This window comes from Cibotium barometz, chromosome 56 (assembly GCF_041138505.1).
Source record: "Cibotium barometz isolate CiBa-2024 chromosome 56, ASM4113850v1, whole genome shotgun sequence".
Taxonomy (NCBI): domain Eukaryota; kingdom Viridiplantae; phylum Streptophyta; class Polypodiopsida; order Cyatheales; family Cibotiaceae; genus Cibotium; species Cibotium barometz.
Window position 1 is genome coordinate 39,900,885 of NC_141101.1, and position 23,296 is coordinate 39,924,180.

At 44.4% G+C, this 23,296-nt stretch overlaps 1 protein-coding gene across 1 annotated transcript in view; it reads right to left on the minus strand.

Moving 5' to 3' along the window:
* Positions 1-23,296, minus strand: part of EMB3144 (AAA-type ATPase family protein) — a 75,618-nt gene that overhangs the window by 15,816 nt on the left and 36,506 nt on the right. The window contains exons 12-14 of the mRNA XM_086791385.1: positions 18,125-18,288; positions 17,923-18,028; positions 17,749-17,825 (exon numbers count right to left, since the gene is read on the minus strand). Of these exons, the coding sequence (XP_086647511.1) occupies positions 17,749-17,825; positions 17,923-18,028; positions 18,125-18,288 (347 nt within the window). The remainder of the gene's footprint in view (positions 1-17,748; positions 17,826-17,922; positions 18,029-18,124; positions 18,289-23,296) is intronic.

The window sequence follows — 23,296 nt, forward strand, 5'->3', positions numbered from 1 at the left end:
GTCATTACGGAATAGTAAACCATTCTGAATTATCCACTGGCCTCCTACAGCCTGAATAGTAGGCTGCTCAGTCATTGAGTCTTGGTCAATCAATGAGCTCCCGCCCTGAATCTTCTGCCAAAATGGACCAAAATAACTATCAGTCCTGCAAAGCCCTCTCAATGACTAAAATAAGTTAGTAGAAATCTCGGTGAACGACAAAGTATTCACCTCTCTGATCCGACTAAGCACATCTGCGATACTATTCCTGGACTCCTTTTCGATAATGAATCTCAAAATCAAAATCTTGCATTAATTCAACCCATCGAGTTTCCCTTCCTCTCAAATCATCTGCATCACACACATACTTGATTGACTGACGATCAATCAATACCACAAACTTGGAGCCATATAAATAATGTCTCCAAACCTTGAGAGCGTGAATGACAACATAAAGCTCCTTCTCAAGGGTTCGCCAACGAAATTGAGTGCCGTCCAGCTTTTTACTCTCGAAAGCAACAGGTCTACCATCTTGAAATAGAGCAACCCCGATTGCATAGTCACTGGCATCAGTTTCAAGAACTTAAGGCCGACTAGGATCAAATAATGCTAAGATAGGTTCTTCCTTGACTTTATCTTTCAAAAGTCTAAAGGCCATATCCATATCGTTATTCCAAGTGATAGGCTGATTCAACTTACGTCCACGACCTTTCAACAAGTCGGTCATCGGTAGTGTGAGCTGAGAGTACTCCCGCGCAGATTTCCGAAGAAAAACAACAAAACCGAGAAAAGAACGAAGTTGTTTCACTGTCTGCGGTATAGGCCAGGCTAGAACCTTCTGAACTCGGTCATAGTCAATGCTCAATACATCTCTAGTGATCTTGTGTCCCAAGTAAATAATGTCTGTCATGAAAAACTCACATTTACTCAATTTAGCATATAGTCGATTCTGTCTTGAAATAGTTAAGACAATTGTGAGGTGTCCAAATAACGTGATCCTCAAGAGTACGACTATATATTAAAATATCATCCAAGAACACAACCACAAATTTTTCCAAATGTTTACGAAAAAGATCATTCATCATTTACTGAAAAGTGGCTAGAGCACTGGTTAACCCAAAAGGTAATACGAGAAACTCGTAATGGCCATACCTAGTCCGAAAGGCGGTTCTTTCGACATGCCTTTCATGAATACGTATCTGGTGATAATCAATACGTAAATCTATCTTCGTGAAATATTTCGCTAATCTATCTTCGTGAAATATTTCGCTCCGGCTAACCGGTCAATCAGGTCATCTGATCTAGGGAGAGGATAACGGTTCTTAATTGTCAGCTTGTTCAATCTCTTGTAATCTATATACATTCTCCAAGTGTTGTCCTTCTTTCTCCTCAGTAACACAGGTGCACCCCAAGGTGATTTACTTGGACGGATATGGCCCATCCTCAAATAATCTGCAAGTTGTTTGGCCAACTCATCTTTCTCAGCTTGGCTCATCCTGTAAGGTGGAATACTAACAGGGTGAGCACCAGGGACCAGGTCAATACGATGATCTACTGCCCTTTCAGGTGGTAAGTCTAATGGTCGTTCCTTAAGAAACTCATCTTGAAACAAACCAAGTATCTTCTTTAATTTATTGCTTTCAAACACACTTAATTCATTAACATCGATAGTAGGTATGAGAAATGAAGAAAGTAGAATCAAGACACAATGGAAAGCAGTATACAAAGAAGAATCCATTATATTACCAAAATCAACTGTATGTACAAGAGGTTCCTGAGAGAGATGTACACAATCACCTAAGATACTATAATGGGTGTTCCTATGTTCAAAAGAAAAAGTATGACTAGACCAATCTATCTGGACTTGCAGAGTCTTAAACCACTCAATCCCTAATAACAAGTCTACATGCTCTAGATGCATAATATAGCATTCCAGAGTATCTTCGTAGTCTTGAATCCGGATCGGTAGCTTCTCCACCTTTCGATCCCATACTTTAGGCGTACCTCATAGGTATGATCGCTAGGTGTTGTATCAAGACCCAATTTCTGCACAAGTTTATAATTAACAAAGTTGTGTGAGCTGCCAAGGTCTAGAAGAACGTGGATTCTATGGCCATTCACTTCTCCATAGACTCGGAAAAGATCATGCACGCCAAAAACTTTAGAGTTGAATAGACAATCAGCACATGAACTAGGACGAGAAAGTACAGTTACTGACGTACCTGTCAAATCCCCATAGGATCACCTCGTAGAACGCTCCTGGTATAAGACTCGAAACCTGCAAACAAACCAAACAAACGTGAAGGGGATGCAAGCTTGACTCACCTCCCAACCTTGGTAGCCGTGGACAAGCCCACAAGTCTTGGCTGTACCCACTGAGCCACGAGTTGAGCTAACTAGTTGGACGTACCGACCAATCTCTACCTCGTGATGTCCCATACCGCCACAAAGCTACCCTCGTCGCGGGTCTCGTGATTGTTGCCGGCCTCTACTGTATAAAGCAGGTGCACGTCAGCACTAGATCCAAGCTCCTGACCATAGAGCTCTCACAAAGACACACGAGACTCTATGAACTAATGACTAACCTTGGCCACCCTTTTATAGGCTCTTGGCCGGTCATCGGACGTCCACACCTGGACGCCCGTCCCGTTTTTTCTTTGATGGGGTCGAAGTAGAATTCTTTGAAGGTTGGTCCGAAGAGTTTCCTTCTGTCGTGTGCTAGCCATCGGTGCGGAGAACTTCCTTTTGTGCTTGTTCTCCTGCTCGGTCACGGGTTTAGACTTGGAAGAGACCATTGTATCGTCATAAATACGAGCGGAATGAATGGCGTTGTCCAAAGTTTTGCATTTGTTGTTTTTAACCTGTACGAGTCGAGTAAACCGGCTACCAAGAAACCCAAAAAACCCCAAAAAACCCAAAAGAGTGGTGGAATCCATCTTAGTAGCTTTCATCTGCAAGTTCCTAAATTTATGGAGGTAGACCTCATAAGTGAGGTTCTGCGAGATCATGGTCAAAGTAGCAAACCGGGCAACAATATCATAGTCATCCACTTTCTTGAGGAATTCTTTCTTGAAGACTTCTTCGAACTCTGCCCAAGTTGTTGGTTTAGGATTGAGTTCTTTCCACCAAAGTAAAGTTTTGCCTGAGAGGAAACCTGCTGCTAACTGGATCTTTTTGCATCGTCATATGGATCAAACTGAAAATGGACTTGCCACTTATGTAGCCGAGTGTCCACTATCTCTTTGGTACGCTGCTTTTGCTCGCCCTCAAACTGTTCTGGAGTAATATTGGGGCCTAAAGTAGATGCCAAGGTATCCATACCCGAAAGAGTAGACAGGGTAGTGGTCAACAAAGAGATGGAGTTTTGTAAAGTCTGCATCTACGCGGCGACTTGTGCTTGACGTTCCGAGGAAGAAGCTTCGAGAGCAACTTTAAACTCTTGGAAATCTGATTTCGAAACAAAATCGTCGAAAAGATCACCATCGGTGGCTTCCGTAGCCCGCAGGTCTTCACATTCGGGAATGGGCTCCAGCTCGGATTCTTGGGTCGACATCTTGAAGAGGGCAAGATGAGAGAAAAGTTTAATCTTGCACAAAGAAGAGTGCTATAGAGCTTAAGAGATGTGTGGCAAGAAGCCTCCTTGAGGGCAATTTATAGGCTTTCCAAAAGCTTACTTAGCTTTGCTTTTGTGTTTTTCTTATATATATATATATATATATATATATATATATATATATATTCTTTTAAAAAAACATAGAAAACAAAGCATGGGTTTTGAACCCCTTTGCTAAGGTTCAAGAAAAAACGAAAGTAAGACAAACGTGGTGTGGGTTTTTTGTTTTAAAAAAACGAAAGCTAAAAAAAAAACTCCACGCTGCGTTTGCTTTTCGCTAATTCCATTGCCACCTTCATGCCACCCGTCGGCCTGCGTGAACCCGCCTGCCTACGCTGCCACCTGCGCCTGCCTCCGCATACAACCCGACTGCGAGGCTTGCCTACGTCTGCTTGTCCACGCGCCTGCGTGCGTGTACAGTTGGCCGCCTGCCTACGTGTACCATCTTGCCTGCGTGCACCGCCTGATGTGCCACCTGCGTACACATGCAGTGACAAGCAGCTGGCGTCTTCACTCAAGTGGGCTACGCAGTCTCTCAGGCACCAACCAGTGAACAGCCGGCTCTCTCTCTCTCTCTCTCTCTCTCTCTCTCTCTCTCTCTCTCTCTAAAAAACAGCCAACTGGCTTCTACCACTTCTCTCTCTCCTCAAACTGTTTACACAGTTGAAAACACCTACAGTCCTTCTTGAAAAGCAAACAACCCATACAAGACCAAAACCTTCATCACGGAATCCTACGATGCAAAAGCAACATGCTGAATTTGAAAAAACAGCAGCATGAACAGAAAAACAGCAATCTTCTCGAACTCGTACCTTTTCTTTGACCTCTTTCTCTACCTACCGACTTGCTTTGATACCACTGTCAAATCCCCATAGGATCACCTCGTAGAACGCTCCTGGTACAAGACTCGAAACCTGCAAACAAACCAAACAAACGTGAAGGGGGTGCAGGCCTAACTCACCTCCCAACCATGACAGCCATGGGCAAGCCCACAAGTCTTGGTTGTCCCCACCGAGCCACGAGCTGAGCTAACTAGTTGGACGTACCGACCAATCTCTACCTCGTGATGTCCCATACCGCCACGAAGCTACCCTCGCGAGCCTCGAGACTACTGCCAGCCTCGGCTGCATAAAGCAGGAGCACATCTGCACTCGATCCAGGCTCCTCACCATAGAGCTCTCACAAAGACAAGCGAGACTCTATGAACTAATGACTAACCTTGGCCACCCTTTTATAGGCTCTTGGCCGGTCATCGGGCGTCCACACCTGGGCACCCGCCCGTCCATACTTGGGTGCCCGCCCGTTAGTCTATCCCTAACTCAGCTCGCCAATCAGCCTGCCTAGCTCCAAGCTTCCCCAAACCTCGGACCTAGTCTTGTGTGCGTGTAGCACACGGTAGATACACACTGTGCACATGACATAGCTAGGCACTTAAAATATGGTAAAAGCTTAGTCAATTGTGGTCACAATTGGGCAATTGGGGAGTTGTGGAATTGTGACTCTTGAGAAATTGGGCAATTGTGACAAATTGGAGATTTATGAGAAATTGGACAGTTGAGAATTTAGGGAATTGGGAATACTGGGAAATTTGTGAGAAATTGAGGGAGAGAGGAGGAGGAAGAGGAGGAGGAGGAGAAGGAGGAGGAGAAGAGGTGACTCCAGATCGCGTGCAAGAGAGAGAGAGAAATGAAATGAAATGATATATTAACGTCCTCAAAAGGCCAAAAGGATCTATGAGACCAAAAAGGTTACAACAATTAGTGGATCTCATACAATGTCTGTGTAAGAAAAGCTAAAACAACTAAACAACTAACTGAAACTGAAACAACAACTATGAGGAAAAGTAAGGTACTAGGAGCTCCTAATGGATAGCATCTGGGAAGGAAAACTCAAGCAACAAAGGTAAGCATCATATACATCACTATCCAAAGATGTCTCTCATCGGTCGATGGCGGATATCCTCGATGTCCTCCGGTGAATACTCTGACTGGACGTCTCCCATGCCATGCTGGTATGGTCCTGATCCTCTGTTGTAGTCTCTGCCGGTGTCGAGATGGGCCTCTCATCTTGGGGCGCCTACTCTGGGGCTAGCTGCAATGCCTGCTGGCCTGACTGCTCGATCTCTGGTAGAAAGAAGTCTGTAATCTGCCTCTGTAGGTGTCTCTCCCTCTCTGATCCCCTCCCTCTCAAGAGACCCTCTCTATGTCTACGTAGCTCCAGCAAGTATCATCCGAGGCATCTCTGATCCTGGTATCTCATGACTCTGGAAAGTGGTCCGAAACCCTCTCTGAACAGGTAGTGAAAATGGCCTCTTGTCTCATAATATACTGGACAGTGACATATGTAATGTAACTCTGTCTCTCGCTCCATCTGACACAACTGACAAATCCTGGCCTCAGCTAGTACTCCTCTGAATCTGCCAGTCTCAATCTCTAGCTAGTGTGAGGATGTGGGCATCTAACCAATAGCACACCGTACCCCATAAGAAAGATGAGTATCCATGTAGCTGGGTCTAATCACAAACCCATCCTCCGTGAGCTGGAGAAGATGATCTCTATAGAAAGCCATCTTCGTACCAAGCTCGTGTGTCGGCTGTATCCATGTCCTCCTAGTGTCCAGCTGAGTCAAGTCCTGCCTAATAAGTTTGGTAATCTCTGCCCGTGTGAGAGAGAGGGAGGGTGCATCCAGGGAGTACTGAAATGGAGCTAGCCTGTCCATACTAAAGCCATGCAGTTGGAACCAAGCTGTCATCTGTGCATACCAACATGATCCGTCTCCCTGTGATGCCAACTGTCGTGAAGACTCCAAGGCTAAGCAAGCATATCTGTCTCTAGGGAGAGCCCAAGTGCTATGTATAAAGGAGACTGATCGAGTGAGTGCCTCTACTATCAATAGGGGAGCAGCCATCTCTGCACAGATAATATCATGTGGTACGGAGGCCTTGGCCCTAATCATCCAAGAAATCATAGAAACCAAGGGCCTCTCCATCCATCAGTGCTACCAGCTCGGCTGTGGTGATCCACTGAGGGTCCCCATATCTCCACTCCATACAGCATGGCTGAAGTGACCAAAGTGTCATAGAGCCAGAGCTTTGTTCGAGGTTCCTAAAACTGAACCTGCAAACACATCCTCTCTAGTCTCCCCAATGCTGCATAAGCTCTGGTCAATCTGGTCTCCGCTGCTCTCCTCAAGGAAAATAGTGGGCCACTAAAAACCACACCAAGGTAAGTATATGCATCTGTATACTCCACTGTCTCCTAACCATATGTAAAGGTGGGTGCTTACCTCCTAACCCACTGTGCTGTGGTGTTAAACACCATCACCTTGGTTTTACCAAGGTTAACAGACAATCCACTATCCTGTGCAAACATGTGCAATGCATACAAATGACGTTGCATCCCCTCCGGAGAATCTGAGATCAACACGAGAGAGAGAGAGAGAGAGAGAGAGAGAGAGAGAGACCAACATTTAAAAAAAACAATTAGACTAAAACTTTAAAAAAGAATTTATTTTTTTTAGAAACGAAAAAAAATCCCTGTTTCTGAAACGCGTTTCTAGCATTTCGGCCGTTTCGGGATTTCACAGTTTCTCAGCCCAGAAACGTGTTTCCATGTCCAACTTTAAGGGTCGAAAGGCGAGATGGGTTAACCTCATACAAGAGTTTGACTTTGAGATCCACGTAAGGGAGCAACAACTTGGGTTGTAGATGTCCTTAGTATTTTGATCGACTCTCACAATTGGTTCATGTCAATTGAAGCCCACAAGGTCCAAGTGTTTCGGACACTAGGTGGATTACTGTTCAAGAAAGGCAAGGCTTGTGTGCCCAGTGACTTGGACATCCAAGCATTGATATAACATGAGTGCCATGAAGTATCTAGTGTGGGACGTCCTGGCATACTTTAAACCTTAGCCTTGCTTGGCTGGCATTTCTATTGGCCACTGTTGAAATATGCAAGTGAATGAGTGTGCGGGAACAAGCCCTTAGCTAGAGACTGTAAAAGGGAATCTGTAATTGAGTGGGTAGCAATGAGAAGGTGAGAAGAATCTACTGAATGAAAGAATCAAGGGTAGCATCAGTGAATATAGGGGTGTGGAAAGATTCTAGGAAAAGGTACCCCTAGCTGTAGGAGAGGTGACACAAATCAAGGAGAAATCAATGGGACTAGGTGCTTGGCACCTTGTGGATGTAAAAGCTATAAATTGAGACATTGGCCTAATGAGAATTTGCTGGTTTTTGAGTATCCATGCCTACATTATACTGTTAGATTAATTGTGCACTAATCTTGCCTTAATCACTTTCTAATTACTTGCTAATCATGTTGATTCTTGCATTTGATCCACCATAGCTCATCACATTGCTGCAAATTCAAGCAAAGCTTAGGATTCAGCTAATTTTTAAGCCTAATCACTTTGCTAATCATAGATTAACAGTTAATCCTTATTTTAGTCCTTTTTCAACTAATCCTCTGCACCCCCAGCTGGTGGAGAGGCGTGTTATTTCTCCAGCCATTAAATGAGCTTAAAATCTCTTAGCCACATCTAGGTACAACCCCCACGCATCAACCTGCTACATCAACCTTCAAATCGCCGTCGGATGCTGCCAGAAATTGCGAATTCGTTGGCGCCTCTTTTTCTGAGAAAAACTGCAAATCCTTCGTCATGCCTTAGAATTGGAAGCATTGGAGCTAGCGTGAGAGGTTTTTGGGTGTTCTGAATACGCTGGTGGCCTCAGAATCTTGAAATTCGTCAAGGAGAAGTGGCATCAAGCTCTGGATCAAATCTCCAAATGACTTTGGTAAAACAAAGATTAAGCATTCAATAGTTGGTTAAATATATGTCTTTGGACTTGATCTCCTACTAGACTAATTGCTATTGATGTCCTTGAAAGGACTTGAGCTCATTTGAACTCTAAGACACCAGATATGGCCTCCCCGTACACTCTATTTTTTGCACACAAAACATGAGATTAATCTCACTAATTAGTGATTAATTAGCACTAATCACTATTTTTTGATGCAATTGATGGTTCAAACTTACCATTGGGTATCTGATATAGATCTTTATCACTTTAGATTGCAATTTGAAGTTGGTTTGATATCCCAACCATCCAGTATAAACCAATTATCCTTGGCTTTATGCAATTTTTGGTGTATTCATGCTTGTAAACTTGATGTAATCATCATTTAACACCAAATTGGAGTTGTAAAAGGGTAGACACTGTCCTTGAATCTTAAATTGGATGAAGAGGTAAGACCCCCTTCACATCATCATGAGCATTGCACAAGAAGTAGCTAAGTTCAACAGGGAGCAATTCCATACATGGCAAACAAAACCATGTATTTGCTCATGAGGAAAAATCTATGGGGACTAGTTGAGGGAAGAGATGAATGTCCAGTGGAGAATGGGAAGAATGAGTGGAAGAGCAAAAATGAGAAAGCATCAGGACTCATTGCACTTAGCTTAAATGATGAAATCATTCACCACATTGCAGGGATACAACAAGCTAAAGATGCATGGGATGAACTTAACAAATTATTTGGCACTCAAGCAAAGAATTCAAAGATAAATCTGCTGATGCAATTCTACAAACTTAACATGAAGGAAAGTGAACGTCTAACCACACACTTGAACAAATACAAAAGCATCAAACGACAACTTCCAGCCATTGGGAAGAAAGTAGAAGATGACGAGGCAATAGCAGTGCTTCTAAAGAGTGTGGACAAGGGAGAGTATGAGAACATTGTGGCAACCTTAAAGAATGTACCAGATTTGAAGTTGCATGAGATAGAAGGAGCTCTACTAGAGCAAGAGAACAAGGTCAAAGAGAAGAAAGGATTGGACCCAACAACTGGAGAGGAGAAAGCACTCTACACCAGAGGAGGCCTCGCACGAGGACGAGGACGAGGAAGAGGCAAGGAAGAGGTAAGAATCTTCACTTGCCACAACTGTGGGAAGCCAGGACACATGGCTAGAGATTGCTACAGCAAACCAAGTGAAGAAGGATCGGCATCGACAAACTTCATGGACGAGCTTCTCTGAGAGAGGAAGAGAGAAACCCCACAACCCAATGTAGTCTGCCGCAATAGAGTAAAACCACCTTTGAGCCACCGATGATGTAGGCCATGTGGTAGATGTATGTGTAAGCACTTTAGTCAAAGTTACAGGCACTTGTAGTAGCCTTGGACACAAGGAGAGAGAGTGTCAAGGACTATGGGTTAGGGACTTGAGGCACTGGTCGCGGGCTACCAAGTAAGAGGGAAACTCGGTATAAGATCCAGCTGTGCTAGAATTATTCACTTGAGGGAAGGTGTTGAAATATGCAAGTGAATGGGTGTGCAAAAACAAGCCCTTAGCTAGAGACTGTAAAAGGGAGTCTATAATTGAGTAGGTAGCGGTAAAAGGTGAGAAGAATCTACTGAATGAGAGAATCAAGGGTAGCATGAGTGAATATAGGGGTGTGGAAAGATTCTAGGAAAAGGTGCCCCCAGATGTAGGGAAGGTGGCACAAATCAAGGAGAAATCAGTGGGATTAGGTGCTTGGCACCTTGTGGACGTAAAAGCTATAATTTGAGGCATTGACCTAATGAGAATTTGCTGGGTTTTGAGTATCCATGCCTACATTATACTATTAGATTAATTGTGCACTAATCTTGCCTTAATCACTTTCTAATTACTTGCTAATCATGTTGATTCTTGCATTTGATCCACCATATCTCATCACATTGCTGAAAATTCAACAGCCACGCATGAAATCCTTTGTTGAGGATTATGTACAAAAGTGTTTCCAATGCCAGTTTAATAAGCTAAAAGGCTTAGAGATAGACCGTTATTGCATCCTTTGCAAATTCCTAAGAACAAGTGAGAAAGTGTCTCGATGGATTTCGTAGTTGGATTACCTCCGACTAGTGGGGCCAGATTCAATCTAGGTCATTTTTGACTGAGTGATTAGTCACGAGTTGGCTCAGCCTTTGGTGGAGAAATTGTATACGCTCTATGGATTGCCCAAGGAGATTGTCATTGATCGGGATCCCAAAATTCACTACACAATTCTGGCAATTAGTGTTTTTCAAAATTAAAACATGCTTAAGCATGTTATCTTCAAATCATTTCAAGTCGGATGGTCGGACGGAGAGCACGAACCAAACTATGGAGGATATGCTGAGGGTGTATGTCTCCAAGAGACAATTTGAGTGGAAAAGATATCTTCCTTAGATTGAGTTTGCTTATAACAGTAGTAAGCATGCGGCTACTGGTTTTAGCCCATTTATGCTTTTGCAGAGTTATCACCCAAAGTCACCCATTGTCGTAGGACTACGGGGAGTCAAGTTGCAATCAACACTGGATTTCTTGCAAGATATGTTGAAAGTTGCAAGGGAAGGCATAAAGAGTGCTCGGGATCATACTCAGTATTACGCTCACCAGCAATGAACCCCAATAGTTTTACATGAGGGGATGTGGGTGTATATTAAAGTCCCAAAGGAATCTAAGACAATGAGGATTGGCAAGCATTACAAGTTATCTTCACAATGTTGTAGTCGTTATCAGATCACAAAGAAGATCAGTGATGTGGCTTACCTGTTAGCACTACCTCTTGGAACCAAGATTCACCCTGTGTTTCACATCAATCCGTTTGGGTGAAGATAATGAGATTATGCCATTAGAGGAGATCCCTTATCTCAAGGACATGACTAGGTATATTCCTATAGAACCCAAGTTAGTTCTGGATCAACGTACTAGACGGTCTCGACATACCATCTATTCAAAGTACTTGATCAAATGGAAAGGACGATCTAAGGTCGAGGCTACATTGGAGTCGGTGCATAGTCTGAAAAGTCACTTCTACGGATTCATTGATGAGGACATCAGTTATTCTTAAGGGGAAAAGTATGTTACGTCCCAAGGCTAACCAAGGTGAAGACCTTCAAGTTATGTTAACCATAGCCTAGGGAGTAAGTAGGTTAACCATAGCCTAGGGAAAAACATCTAAAGTGAAAGTAGCTTTTATGAGAGAGGTGCTATATTTGGCTCCTAATTTTTAGGAGCCCTATATAAGTGACTTTATGAGTCAGTTTCAAAGAGAGCTCCTCAAACCTCTGCTATATTTGGCTCCTAGTTTATAGGAGGCCTATATAAACAATCAACAATGGATTTCTTGCAAGATATGCACGATATGTTGAAAGTTACAAGGGAAGGCATGAAGAGTACTTAGGATCGCCCTCAGTATTACACTAACAAGAGTTTTACACGGGGACATTTGAGTGTATCTTAAACGTCCCAAAGGAATCTAAGACGATGAGGACTGGCAAGCATTACAAGTTATCTTCTGGATGTTGTGGTCGTTACCAAATCACAAAGAAGATTAGTGATGAGGCTTACCGGTTTAACACTACCTCTTGGAATCAAGATTCACCCATGTTTCACATTGGTCATTTGAAAGAACGTCTTGGTGAAGGTGATGAGATTGAGCCATTTGAGGAGATCCCTTATCTCAAGGACATGACTAGGTATATTCCTATGGAACCCGAATTGGTTTTGGATCAATGTACTAGATGGTCTTAACATACCATCTATTCAGAGTACTTCATCAAATGGAAAGGACAGTCTAAGGTCGAGGCTTCATGGAAGTCAGTGCGTAGTCTGAAGAGTCACTTCCCTAAATTCATTGCTCAAGGCATCAATGATTGTTAAGGGAGAAAGTATGTTACTTCCCAAGGCTAAGACCTTCAGGTTAGCTTAACCATAGCTCTAGGAGTAAGGCATCTTAAGTGGGGGTAAGTAGCTTTTATGAGACATGTGCTATATTTGGCTCCTAGTTTATAGGAGGCCTATATAAGTGACTTTATGAGTCAGTTTGAGAGAGAGCTCCTTAGACTTGGACTTGAGGACTTAAGATTGCTTCGTGCCAAAATCCGATGGGTGTGTACTTGTAGTATGGGACACCATGGACTTTGCACGTGGAGAGATGTCTCTCATGCTACAATTCCCCTGTGATCGGGGGTGAGCTTGAATGGCTCTATGGTTAGGCGGTGAGCTAGATGCTGGAGACTGTGTGTGTTTTCCTTTTTTGTTTATACTTAATCGCAGGCATAGTTGTCACGGTACAACAATACAATACCGTACGGAAATTTTTGGTACGATATGAAATTTTGAAATACCGTATGATAAAATACTTTTTTTTTAACACTTACAAACTATGGAGCTTCAAGCTTGAATGTGAGGAAAGGTCGGGAGGGGAGGAGTCTACAATGCTTGAGGAACCAGAACATGGAGATGTGTCCCATTTGGATCTCCCAATTGTCTCCAAAAAAGAGCCTGCATAGGTAATGCGATACCAAAAGGTCTCCCAGTGTAGCATTTATGACTAAGGGACCGTCCTTGCACAAACACGGGCAGTGCATCTAGGGTGATAGATTTAGGGACTCCTCTGTAGATCAAAATGGCCTTGTCCAAATCTTCTCCCTCGTACACAACTTGAGAATCTAACTGTCTAGCCTACCTATACCAAGGATCTCCAAGTGACGTAGCAAGATTCTCTCATCCTACCAATCAAGTATACACTACCAGTCTACCTTGCCAAATTTTTTAGGTCTCTCAGCAACCTCATATGGAATATTGAGTGGACACGAAAGTTGCTAGTATTGCGGGCAATTGGGATCTTTGTTGAGCACGATTTATATTTTTTTTTGAGCATTTGGAATTTTTTTCCCAAGGTTGGGAGAAAATAATAAATAAATAAATAAAATCGTACCGTACGATATCGTACGGTACTGTATCGTACGATACCGTACAATACGAATAGGTTCGTACCGATACGAGAAACAACCCTAATCACAAGGTCTGTTAGCCTAGGGTCTTTACATTGCCTGCAATGAGATGATGCACATATAGCACAAGGATGTCAATCTTTGTTAGAATTTCATAGGGGTTCAAACCCTCATGGTTAAATGATGGGCAGCAGACGACAAGGATAAACTCAACACACAAGTGCTAATTATATTGCAAATCTTCTCATACACATCAGCTCCAATCACACCATAATATAGCTTAGTTGCGTTTACAAGCACCACATAATCATGCCACCTCATATGCCACATAAGTGGCCCAAATTGTGTCCACATCATGACAAACTTACCCACATCCTTGATTGCAATAAATGCAACCTTTATCCATCCAACTCATCAACTCTTCTTCTATCCCTTTTTTCCTTTTACAATCACCCAATTGCAAACAACTTTTGCAGATATGAACAAAACAATAATCAAAGATGTACACTTACGCTCAAAGACACAACATCCATCATTGTAACTTCCAACACTCCTTTGTGATACATACTTGTGTGTATTCACCCCTGTACTCCATACTCATTAGCTCCAGCAATCTAGGTGAGTTAACTCCATTTTCGGCCCTTCCTCCAAACGTTGGCCACCAACACGACAGTGGAAAAATCTCACTTCAAGTGAGAAACACAACGAAACACAAACAAAGGTAAGAGCCATGCCCTTACAACTCAATCACTAAAAGCGATTCAAAGAGCTCAAACTCTCCACATATCACCCAAACAATGGTTCACACGAGGCTCAGTGGGGCAATTCACACCAAGCGTTACAATATTGTAAACAAAGGAAAAATATAATAAGGAAGAATGTGCCAAGGATACACATCTCGATAAAGAAACCATCGCAAAAGCTGTTCAAGCACAAATTTGTACGACTCCCTACAAACAACAGTGTAAAGTAGACCTTGCCACACTCAATACCCTCTCCACAACAGTGAACATGTCTATAAATGTGGTCACTGCTTGCTAGGTACATGCTCAAGACTTTCGGCCTTAGTGACAAAATTCGCCATCTTAGGAAGCTCTTCTTCAAGCATCTTGCTCATAGACACACAATTGGAACCATTGTCTGTAGTAACTAGTACAATGTTCTTAGAAACAACATCAAGTACAACTTGACCTATACGCCTCATAATATGCTCTTTTGTCCCTATACACTACATGGCGAAGGTGCATCAACAACAAAACAAACATGGTGACTTCCTAGGAGGATACAAGAATGTTATATACGTTTCTCTTCCTTATATCTATCCAGCTATCACAAAGCTAAGTCCATCCATACTTGGTCCATGTAGCCTTAAGAGACTCCATCACAGTCTCCACAACAGCATTCTCCTTCCTCCCAAGCTCTATAGTGTGAAAGGCCTCATAAGAGGAACCTTCTCAATCACAAACTGTGCGCAAGACTGCTCTCATTGCCTTCTTCAACAAGGAGTCCACACTGGAAATTCCATCTCTCTTATGGTCATCTTCACATTCTTCATGATTCCCTCTGGGATCACAGTCCTATTATCAGCCATCCTAATGTTGAAGGATATGGGTTCCATCCAGCCGCCCACAGACGCGCCGTCCCGACCACCCGCCCTTGCCGTTCCAAAACAGGCGACGTCCTTCGCGCCGTCGCGGTTCCATTCCGGCCACCTGCCCTCGCCGTTCCGTTTTGGGCAACGTCCTTCGCGCCGTCCGCTGCTCCGACCTCCGCATGCAGCGCGGTCCTGCTCCATTCCGGCCGGCGCGTCCGGCTCCGACCTCCACTCCCGACCAGCCCGTTCCAGGCCCCCCTGCGCCCTCCGTGCTGCTCCAAGGCCGCCGACGGGTCCTGCCCGACTCCAGCGCCGCCTCCGTCTGCCGACAGCTCCGACTCCAGCACCGCCTCCGGCACCTGCCGACAGCTCCGACCTGAGCGCCCGACACCTGCCTACACTCCCCAGCGCTGTGCATGACTCCAGGCCGACGGGTCCTGCTGCAGCTACTAGCGCTTGCTCTCCGCCTCAGGCAACTCGTCGGCGCACCTCAGCCTGCCCACCTCGACACCTGCAGCTCCTCGACACTCTGCACGCCTCCATTTGGCTGCCAGTACTGCCCACACGTGCAGGTACCTTTGTTTCAGCAAACAGATAAATTAAACAAAGTAAACAAAATAAGCTTTGCAGGCACTCCGCTTCACATTCGACAAATTTTGGGGGTTTGCCAGGAAAATTTGAAAGCTTGCAGGTGGTACAGGATTCGTGCAATTTGGGGGATTTCTCAATTTCAGGACAAATTGAAAAAATTGGGCATGTTGCTTTGCCTGCAATTTGGGGGTTTTCAAAATTGAGGTCAAAATCGGCAAATTGAACCTCTTTCATTTGCAGAAATTTGGGGCTTTTGCGAAAATTGGCCAATTAGATGCACATTGAAGCGATTGGAGTGCATAAAAATTGGGGATTTTCAGATTGGAGCATGTAATTGGGCATTACAGCTACGATTTGTCGCGTATGTATACACATTGTGTGTAATTGGACAATTTGGTGCAGGTTTACACTTGCTTTGATTTGGAGGCATACATTTGCACAGGACATTTGGTTGCCTGGCAGTGCACATTGGTGCTTGGTTTGCTTGCAGGTATATTTTGTTGACATGGCACAGAATGCTACAGATGTATTTGGTGTGCTCACCCAGGAGGACAAGCTGGATGGATCTAACTACTCCCTCTGGAGTTTCATGATCCGTAATTTGCTGGTAGCCAAAGGGCTTTGGGGCATCGTGTGTGGTGATGACACACGCCCACTTATCATTCAGCCAGCCACGCCTCAAAGGGGAGGTGCTCAAAGAGCTCCTAATGTAGAACCTGCTCCCACACAAGAGCAGAAGAGATGGGACTCGAGAGATGCACAGGCCATGTCATTGATAGCCCTTTCAGTGAAAAGGACTATTATTCCGCACATTCGTTCATGCAAGACATCGAAGCTTGCATGGGACACATTGGAAGCAATGTATCAGGTACGCAACGAGGCAAGAGTTGTCTACTTGAAGAGGCAATTGGATCTTCTTTCTATGGATGAGGGTGACTCCATGGCAGATCATCTCACCAAAGTGAAAGATTTGCAGAAACAATTGCTCAACATTGATGAGGTTATCCCAGACAGACAGATGGTCACCAACACTCTTCATTCTTTACCGCCTTCCTACTTGGGCTTTCACACCTCTCTCAACCTCTCAATGAGAGGAGATGCTGATCCCGTCACTTTTGAAGAGCTCGTGGGTTTACTCTTGCAGGAAGAGCAAACAAGAGTAAACTTATCGAGCAACCGTGGTGGAGACAAAGCATTTACAGCCAAGGATAAGGGTAAAGCAAAGAGCTTTAGGCATGGGGGACGACAGACTAGCAAGGCTGGTCATGGACAACCCTCAAAAGTCTGACAAAGGGGATGCAAACAAGCCCAAAAAGAAGGGCAAATGTCACTACTGCCATAAGCCTCGACACTACATCAGTGAATGTAGGAAGCGGATTGCAAAAGAGAAAAGGAAAGAAGCAGGCAATGCAGTAGGAGACTCTTCTGATGACAAAGCACAGCAATCAGCTAATGTAATCCAAGAAGAGTACACTTTTTTGGTCACATGCACTAGTGACACACCAAGTGCTTCAGACACTGATATGTCTTGCATTGCATCTGACAGACAGAATGCATCATGGTATTTTGATAGTGGTGCTTCGAGCCACACAGGATAATGTTGCAAATCTATTCACAAAGGCTTTACCTCGAGAAAAGTTTGAAGCTTTCCGCAAAGCTTTGGGCTTACTCTCATACAGAGAGTGATCTGCTACCTTGTACAGGTTCACACTTCCACTACAAGGGAGATTTGTAGGCATATGCTCACTTATGGTAGTGCTATGTGTGAACAGGGCTTAACCAAGGGCACTTTTTCCCATGTGGTTTTTCCCCTTGGACATCAAGTGTGAAAGGACACTCTAACATATAATATTTTGTACTTCTATATTATATGGATGTGGCACACATGCAAGGGTTGACTTGCATTTTGTGGATACCACACTTTTGGCTCTGTCTCTCTCTCTCTCTCATTTCTGTGTGTGAGCTATTCTACCCTGCACCTAACCCTAATGTGCAGGTTTGTGTGTGTCAGTGTGTGAGTCCAACACCCAACAACGAATGGCTGCAAGCTACTAAGAGCAGTGAAGACAAAAATAAATTGGGTAGAAAAGTTTACGAGTCACAACATATGATACATGTAATCATAGATTAACAGGGAGATGCACAAGATCCTGCATTTAGAAAACGCTTCTTATAAAACCCAACTGGCAACTACATGACTACAGTACCTGAGAAATCCGTGGTGCATTATTGAAGATATTCCATATGTCAGCCCCCTCAATGTCCAGTTTCTCCAATAAAAACTCTGCAAGGTGATGGTATGCAGTATCAGAGCTTTGTTGTGTAGCTTGCTTTATTATTAGCGAGATGGAAAGCAAGACGCAATAAGCAATCCGTTGAACCTGCAATAGTTTCCACGGCTGAGCGATATTCTTTTAGTACCGCAGCACATTTCTCCAACGCATATCGCATGTATTCATCTCTCAATGCTTGAACCTTCTGCCCAAGCTGAGTTCCAAAAAACCCAAGTTTATTAAGTCCAAATGCTTCACAACAAAATATGTTATACGAAGGTTGCTATTATGGGCATTCTTTGACGCTCACATGTGTCACAACGTCCTGCTCTGTCTCATAATGAAGCTTCCCTAGAGCAGTCATGCCCGTTTGAAGAATCAGGTAATCAGCTATTGCTCCTGCTTCTTCGAGTGAGGTACCTGATATCCATGATACATTTTCTTTGCCAAAAATTTGCTCCTCAACAACCCTAGCTGGTTCACAACAACAAAAGAACATAAATCTGGTTCACAACAACAAAAATTTGCTCCTCGACAACCCTAGCTGCTTCACAACAACAAAAAGAATATAAATCTGGTTCCCAACAACAAAAATTTGTTCCTCGACAACCCTATCTGGTCCACAACAACAAAAAGAATATAAATCTGAAATCAAAGTTTCCATCCATATTTCATGTATTATGGTTTGTTTAGGTTCTAGGCGATGCCCTGTGGATCTCCCACCACAGCACCCACACGTAGTACCACCATTGGTCTCATGGGCTGTTTTTGCTCCCACTCATTGTACTTATTGCACACCCAGATTCAGCTTTTTAGTTCAATACTTTTTCATTTTGTTGGGATGACAGAGGCATGGTTAGTTAGTACGAAAGGTACGATATGGTACGGTACCATAAAATGCGGTACTAATTGGTACTTAAAATTTTTTGAGGTACAGTACGATATTAGTACGTTTTTTAAAAAAAATACTTCCTAAACTTAAAAATTGTAGACAAGAAGTTACAAAATAGTAGAACCATGAACATAATGTCATCATGCCATTAGAGTACAAAATTGCTACAAAAGGATAGGCCAAAAACTCATGGCATGGGCGACCGCCAACATACATACATACATGATACTACATACTACAATACATCATCGATGGGCTAGAAGGAGATAGATGCCCAATGCCTAGAGAGCTATAACATATCAAAAGTCTACATCATCACCAACATCTGCATGATCATCAACATGATCACTACTAGAGTGTCCATCAAGAGAGTTCTCTAAAGAGGACTCTTCGAAGGTGGACGAGACACTCTGGGGATCATTCTCGCTAAGTAGGTTGCCATCATCATCAAACAAGGGCTCTCTAGGCAGTCGGGTATCATCATGAGGGGGCAATGGAATATCATCATGAAGGCGGGGATTGGAGCTCGAGGATCCCCGCCTCACATATGTGAGGAGGCCATCCTTTGCCGATGTCGAAGGCGGAGGCCTATGAACTCCAATTGCTCGGCCCCGTCCATGCTGACTCCTCGTGCTGCGAGTATCTGCTGCCACAAGCTCACTATAGAGCTCCATGAAGATTGCCTCCTCCTCCTCATCAGGTTGTTGATTGACACTTGCAAAGTTTTCACTCGTCAACGTGAAAGTGTCAACATTGACCTACACATTAAGGCACAAAAGTTAGAGTCTGTACAGTGTACACAAAACTTAAAAGTTATGAGTCATGACAAGTTAGAGTCTAGACTTGTCACTTACTTGCTTGGGACTACCCATACTAAGAATGCCCTGCATCATGCGCAAGTTAGTGCGGCAGTAGACCAACCGCTCCAACTGTCGTGTGCTCAGTCGATTGCGTATCCTCGTGTGTATGAGAGAATAGGAACTCCAGTTCCTCTCACATGCACCCGTAGAACAATCCTGGGCTAGGACCCTTAAGGCTATGGGTTGGAGATGCTCTAGTCCATACCCAAAATTGTCCCACCAAAAAAGGGGCTTCACAAGTGACTCCCTCCTCCAGCAAGTGGGAGACGAAAAGGAGGTTTGACCTCTCTGATCAACATAGCAACCCAACTCCTCTAGAAAGGCATTGTGCTCATCAACTGGCACAGCTCGAAGCATTTATGCATCCCGATCTTGTCGAAGCTCCCTATTGGTGCAAACTACTAGAGACTTGTAGGCTGGATGTACCAATGCTGCAAACCCGTGGATTGGTTTGTGCATCCACCTCCATCTCTTCTGTGCAATCTCCATGATTTGTGCTCGCTCCTCAGATGTAATGTCTGTGCAAGCCTCCAACTCCACAAGGGCAGCTCTAAAGAAGTGGACAAGAAGGCCCATGGTGGACCCCTCGCAATCTGTCATCCGCAAGAGCCTATAGAATGGAGTCATAGCAATGACAATTGCTCGGACTCTAGTCCAAAATCTCTCCTCTAGGCAAAAGCGTTGCATGGCTTTGGCCTCTTCAGTGACGTGCTCATCCCAATCGTTCCACATGGTGGAAACAACTGTCTGGCGAAGGGCGGGCCTCACATCGTATAGACGCTCCAAAACCAGCCACATGTAGGCAAAGCGGGTGGCCGATGGCTTCTTCAAGTCAAGCCTGCTATGCTCACGAAACATAGCAAGCACCTTCACCTTTAGCATGAAGAAGTTGACAATAGATGTAGCTTGTTGCACAATCCTCTTCACCCAACCGAGCTTCGCCACATCCTCCATGAGTAAGTCAATGCAATGACTCGCACATGGAGTCCACACAATGGTCGGGAATTCCTCCTCAAGGAAGCGGCCCATGCGTCAACAATTTGATGCATTGTCGGTGATGACTTGCACCACGTTTTGAGCCCCAACCTACATGGTAGATAAATCATATGAGTTGAGGGCTTTGCACAAATGACAAAATCAGCCACACTTAAGTAAAATAATGCTTACCTCTATGATCGCTTGCCTAATATGGCGGTAGATGAAACTCCCGGTAGTCTTTCTCCCCCTTCTCCCGGTGTCAACCGCAAGCAAGAAGTATGTGCCAAGCGGGCAAGACACAAGGATGTTGATAATGCCACGCTTCCTTTGATCACTCCATCCATCTATGAGAATAGAACATCCATACTTCGTCCATGCGGGTCAAGGGCTCGATCAATTCTCTCCTTCTCTTCATCAATCTTCCTCGTGCGCATAGCCATGTAAGAGACCCCCGTCCACCCCTCACATGGGCCCACATTTGCAATCGCCGTCACCATCTTCTTCCATTGCTCCTTTTGGAGTACATTGAAGGCAAGATTGCATTCAATAATGGTGCGAGCAATCTCTATCTCCGCAAGGCGTTGCCGCTCCTTAAGGAATGCAACCGAATCTCTCACACTACCCGTGACTTGGTGGAGAGAGGGTTGCACCCCTTCACGCTCCACCACCCTTTGCCTTTTGCCCGGTGCGGAGGCGGAACGTGCATCCGTGGAAGTGGCAGTGGAGGATACACCAATGAAAGAGCCGGTGGCCGCTTCATCATGTGCCGATGGTGGTGCTGGTGGTGGTGCCGGTGCGCATGTTGATGATGCTCCTCTACTTGAATTTGAGCCGCCGCTCATCTTCCACGAAATGTCATCGGCAATGCTTTGTGGAATCTCCTTGCATGGGGCAACTTGTCCCCCAATCTTTGAAAGGTGCTGGAGAAGCCTTGTTGTTCCACTGGTGTATGACTTGCCGCAATATCGGCATGTCCAATGATGGGAGTTGGACTTCTTGGTGTCCTTCTCCACATTGAGGCAATGCAAATCAAAAGCCTCATGCTTCTCTCGAGGCATGATGGATAAGAGGAGGGCTAAAGCGTGGAGTAGAGGAGAGAGCGTAGAGAAGATGAAGTATGGGAAGAGCTTGGAGGAAGAGAACTTGGAGTAGAGGCTCAAGTGGGATGGAAGGAGCTTGGAGGAGGGTGGAGGAGAGGCTTGGAGTAGAGGCTTGGTCCTTGAGGCTTGGAGTAGATGGAGGGTGGTGGAGGAGAGGCTTGGAGTAGATGGAGGAGAGGCTTGGTCCTTGAGGCTTTTATAGAAGGACTCAAGAGAGATGAAAGGAAAACAACCAAAAAAATGGGCAGAAAACGGCTACTTCCAACGGGCAGAAATGACTACTTCCAACGGGCAGAAACAGGCGAAATTCGTACCTGATCATACGGATCCGTACGGTACCGTACCGTACGATTCGTGTGTACGGACAGATCCGTACGACGTACGGAACTAAGCCTGGGCAGAGGATACCCCACACAGGTACACTGATTTGTCTCATAAGCCGAGTTCGGTCTTTTGGAAGACGTTAATAAAATCTCTCTCTCTCTCTCTCTCTCTCTCTCTCTCAGACGACATAGGAACCGAGCATTGAGAGGACATGCTGAGAGACAAGGCCAGCCTTCACAAAACGTTGCCCGGACACCCTTCACTGACTTCTTCACCGGCGGCACAAGCATCCACATCAGCCACCCACACCATTCACATCACAAAGAAGCCTTGAGTGAGCAGGCCTACTCCATCTTATGTTCCAGGCGCCCGTGACCCAAAGCACCGAGGATCACCACACACAAGCATATCCATGAGATTCTCCAACGACATGACATGCCCTCACAATAGCCACATTTGCCACCAAGAGGCTTATGAAATCATGTTTCAGTTTTCATTTTTCATGTTCTATTTTCTTTTTTCCATGGCACTATATACCGCGTACTATTCATGGTCTCAGGCCCTTCGAACCTTTTGTAGGAGTTAATATTTCTTCCTTTCTTTGCAGAGGGGTTACATGGACTGTGCTGATTTCTGATTCTGCAAAGGGGTTACAAAGACATCTAGCTGCATTACATAGATTTTGTGAGAAGAGAGACCTCAACCTTGGCAAAACCAAGGTCATGGTCTTTCCTACCAAGTGTGGGCTGGACAGTCCTCTCCCTATAAAGGATCCCACGTGGAGATCCTCTCATCTTGTGTCGGAGTGGTCTTCATAGGCCCGTCCTTCACTGTAACCAATCCGGGGGGTTCATACATGACTATCAATGCGATTAAACACATAAATTGAAGGCACAAAGTTTATCCACTTAACGCTACACGCACATATAAGAATTTCACGGTTCACCACATAAGAATTTCAAAAGACATACCTTTATTCCATCCCAAATGCACTATGGCCAACTGTTCCAAATTGACAAGATTATCTAACATAGTCCAAAAATCCTATTGCTTGACCACAAGATCCGAGAATCATACCATTTGACCCCTAAGGATCACCACTTGATCCTTGGGATCCTGAATCACACCACTTTATTGAAGGAAAACTCATAGTGGTAATGCTAGGTGTGAACGTGAGCTTATAAGGGGCACTTTTTACCTTCTATATTTAAGGGTTTTTGATGATACATATCCTTTGGACTTCCAACACTTTGTTTATGAGTAGAGAGTGGCTGACCTGAATTTTCAGCAAAGATACCATCTCCATTTGTGAGTAGCAAGGTCATATA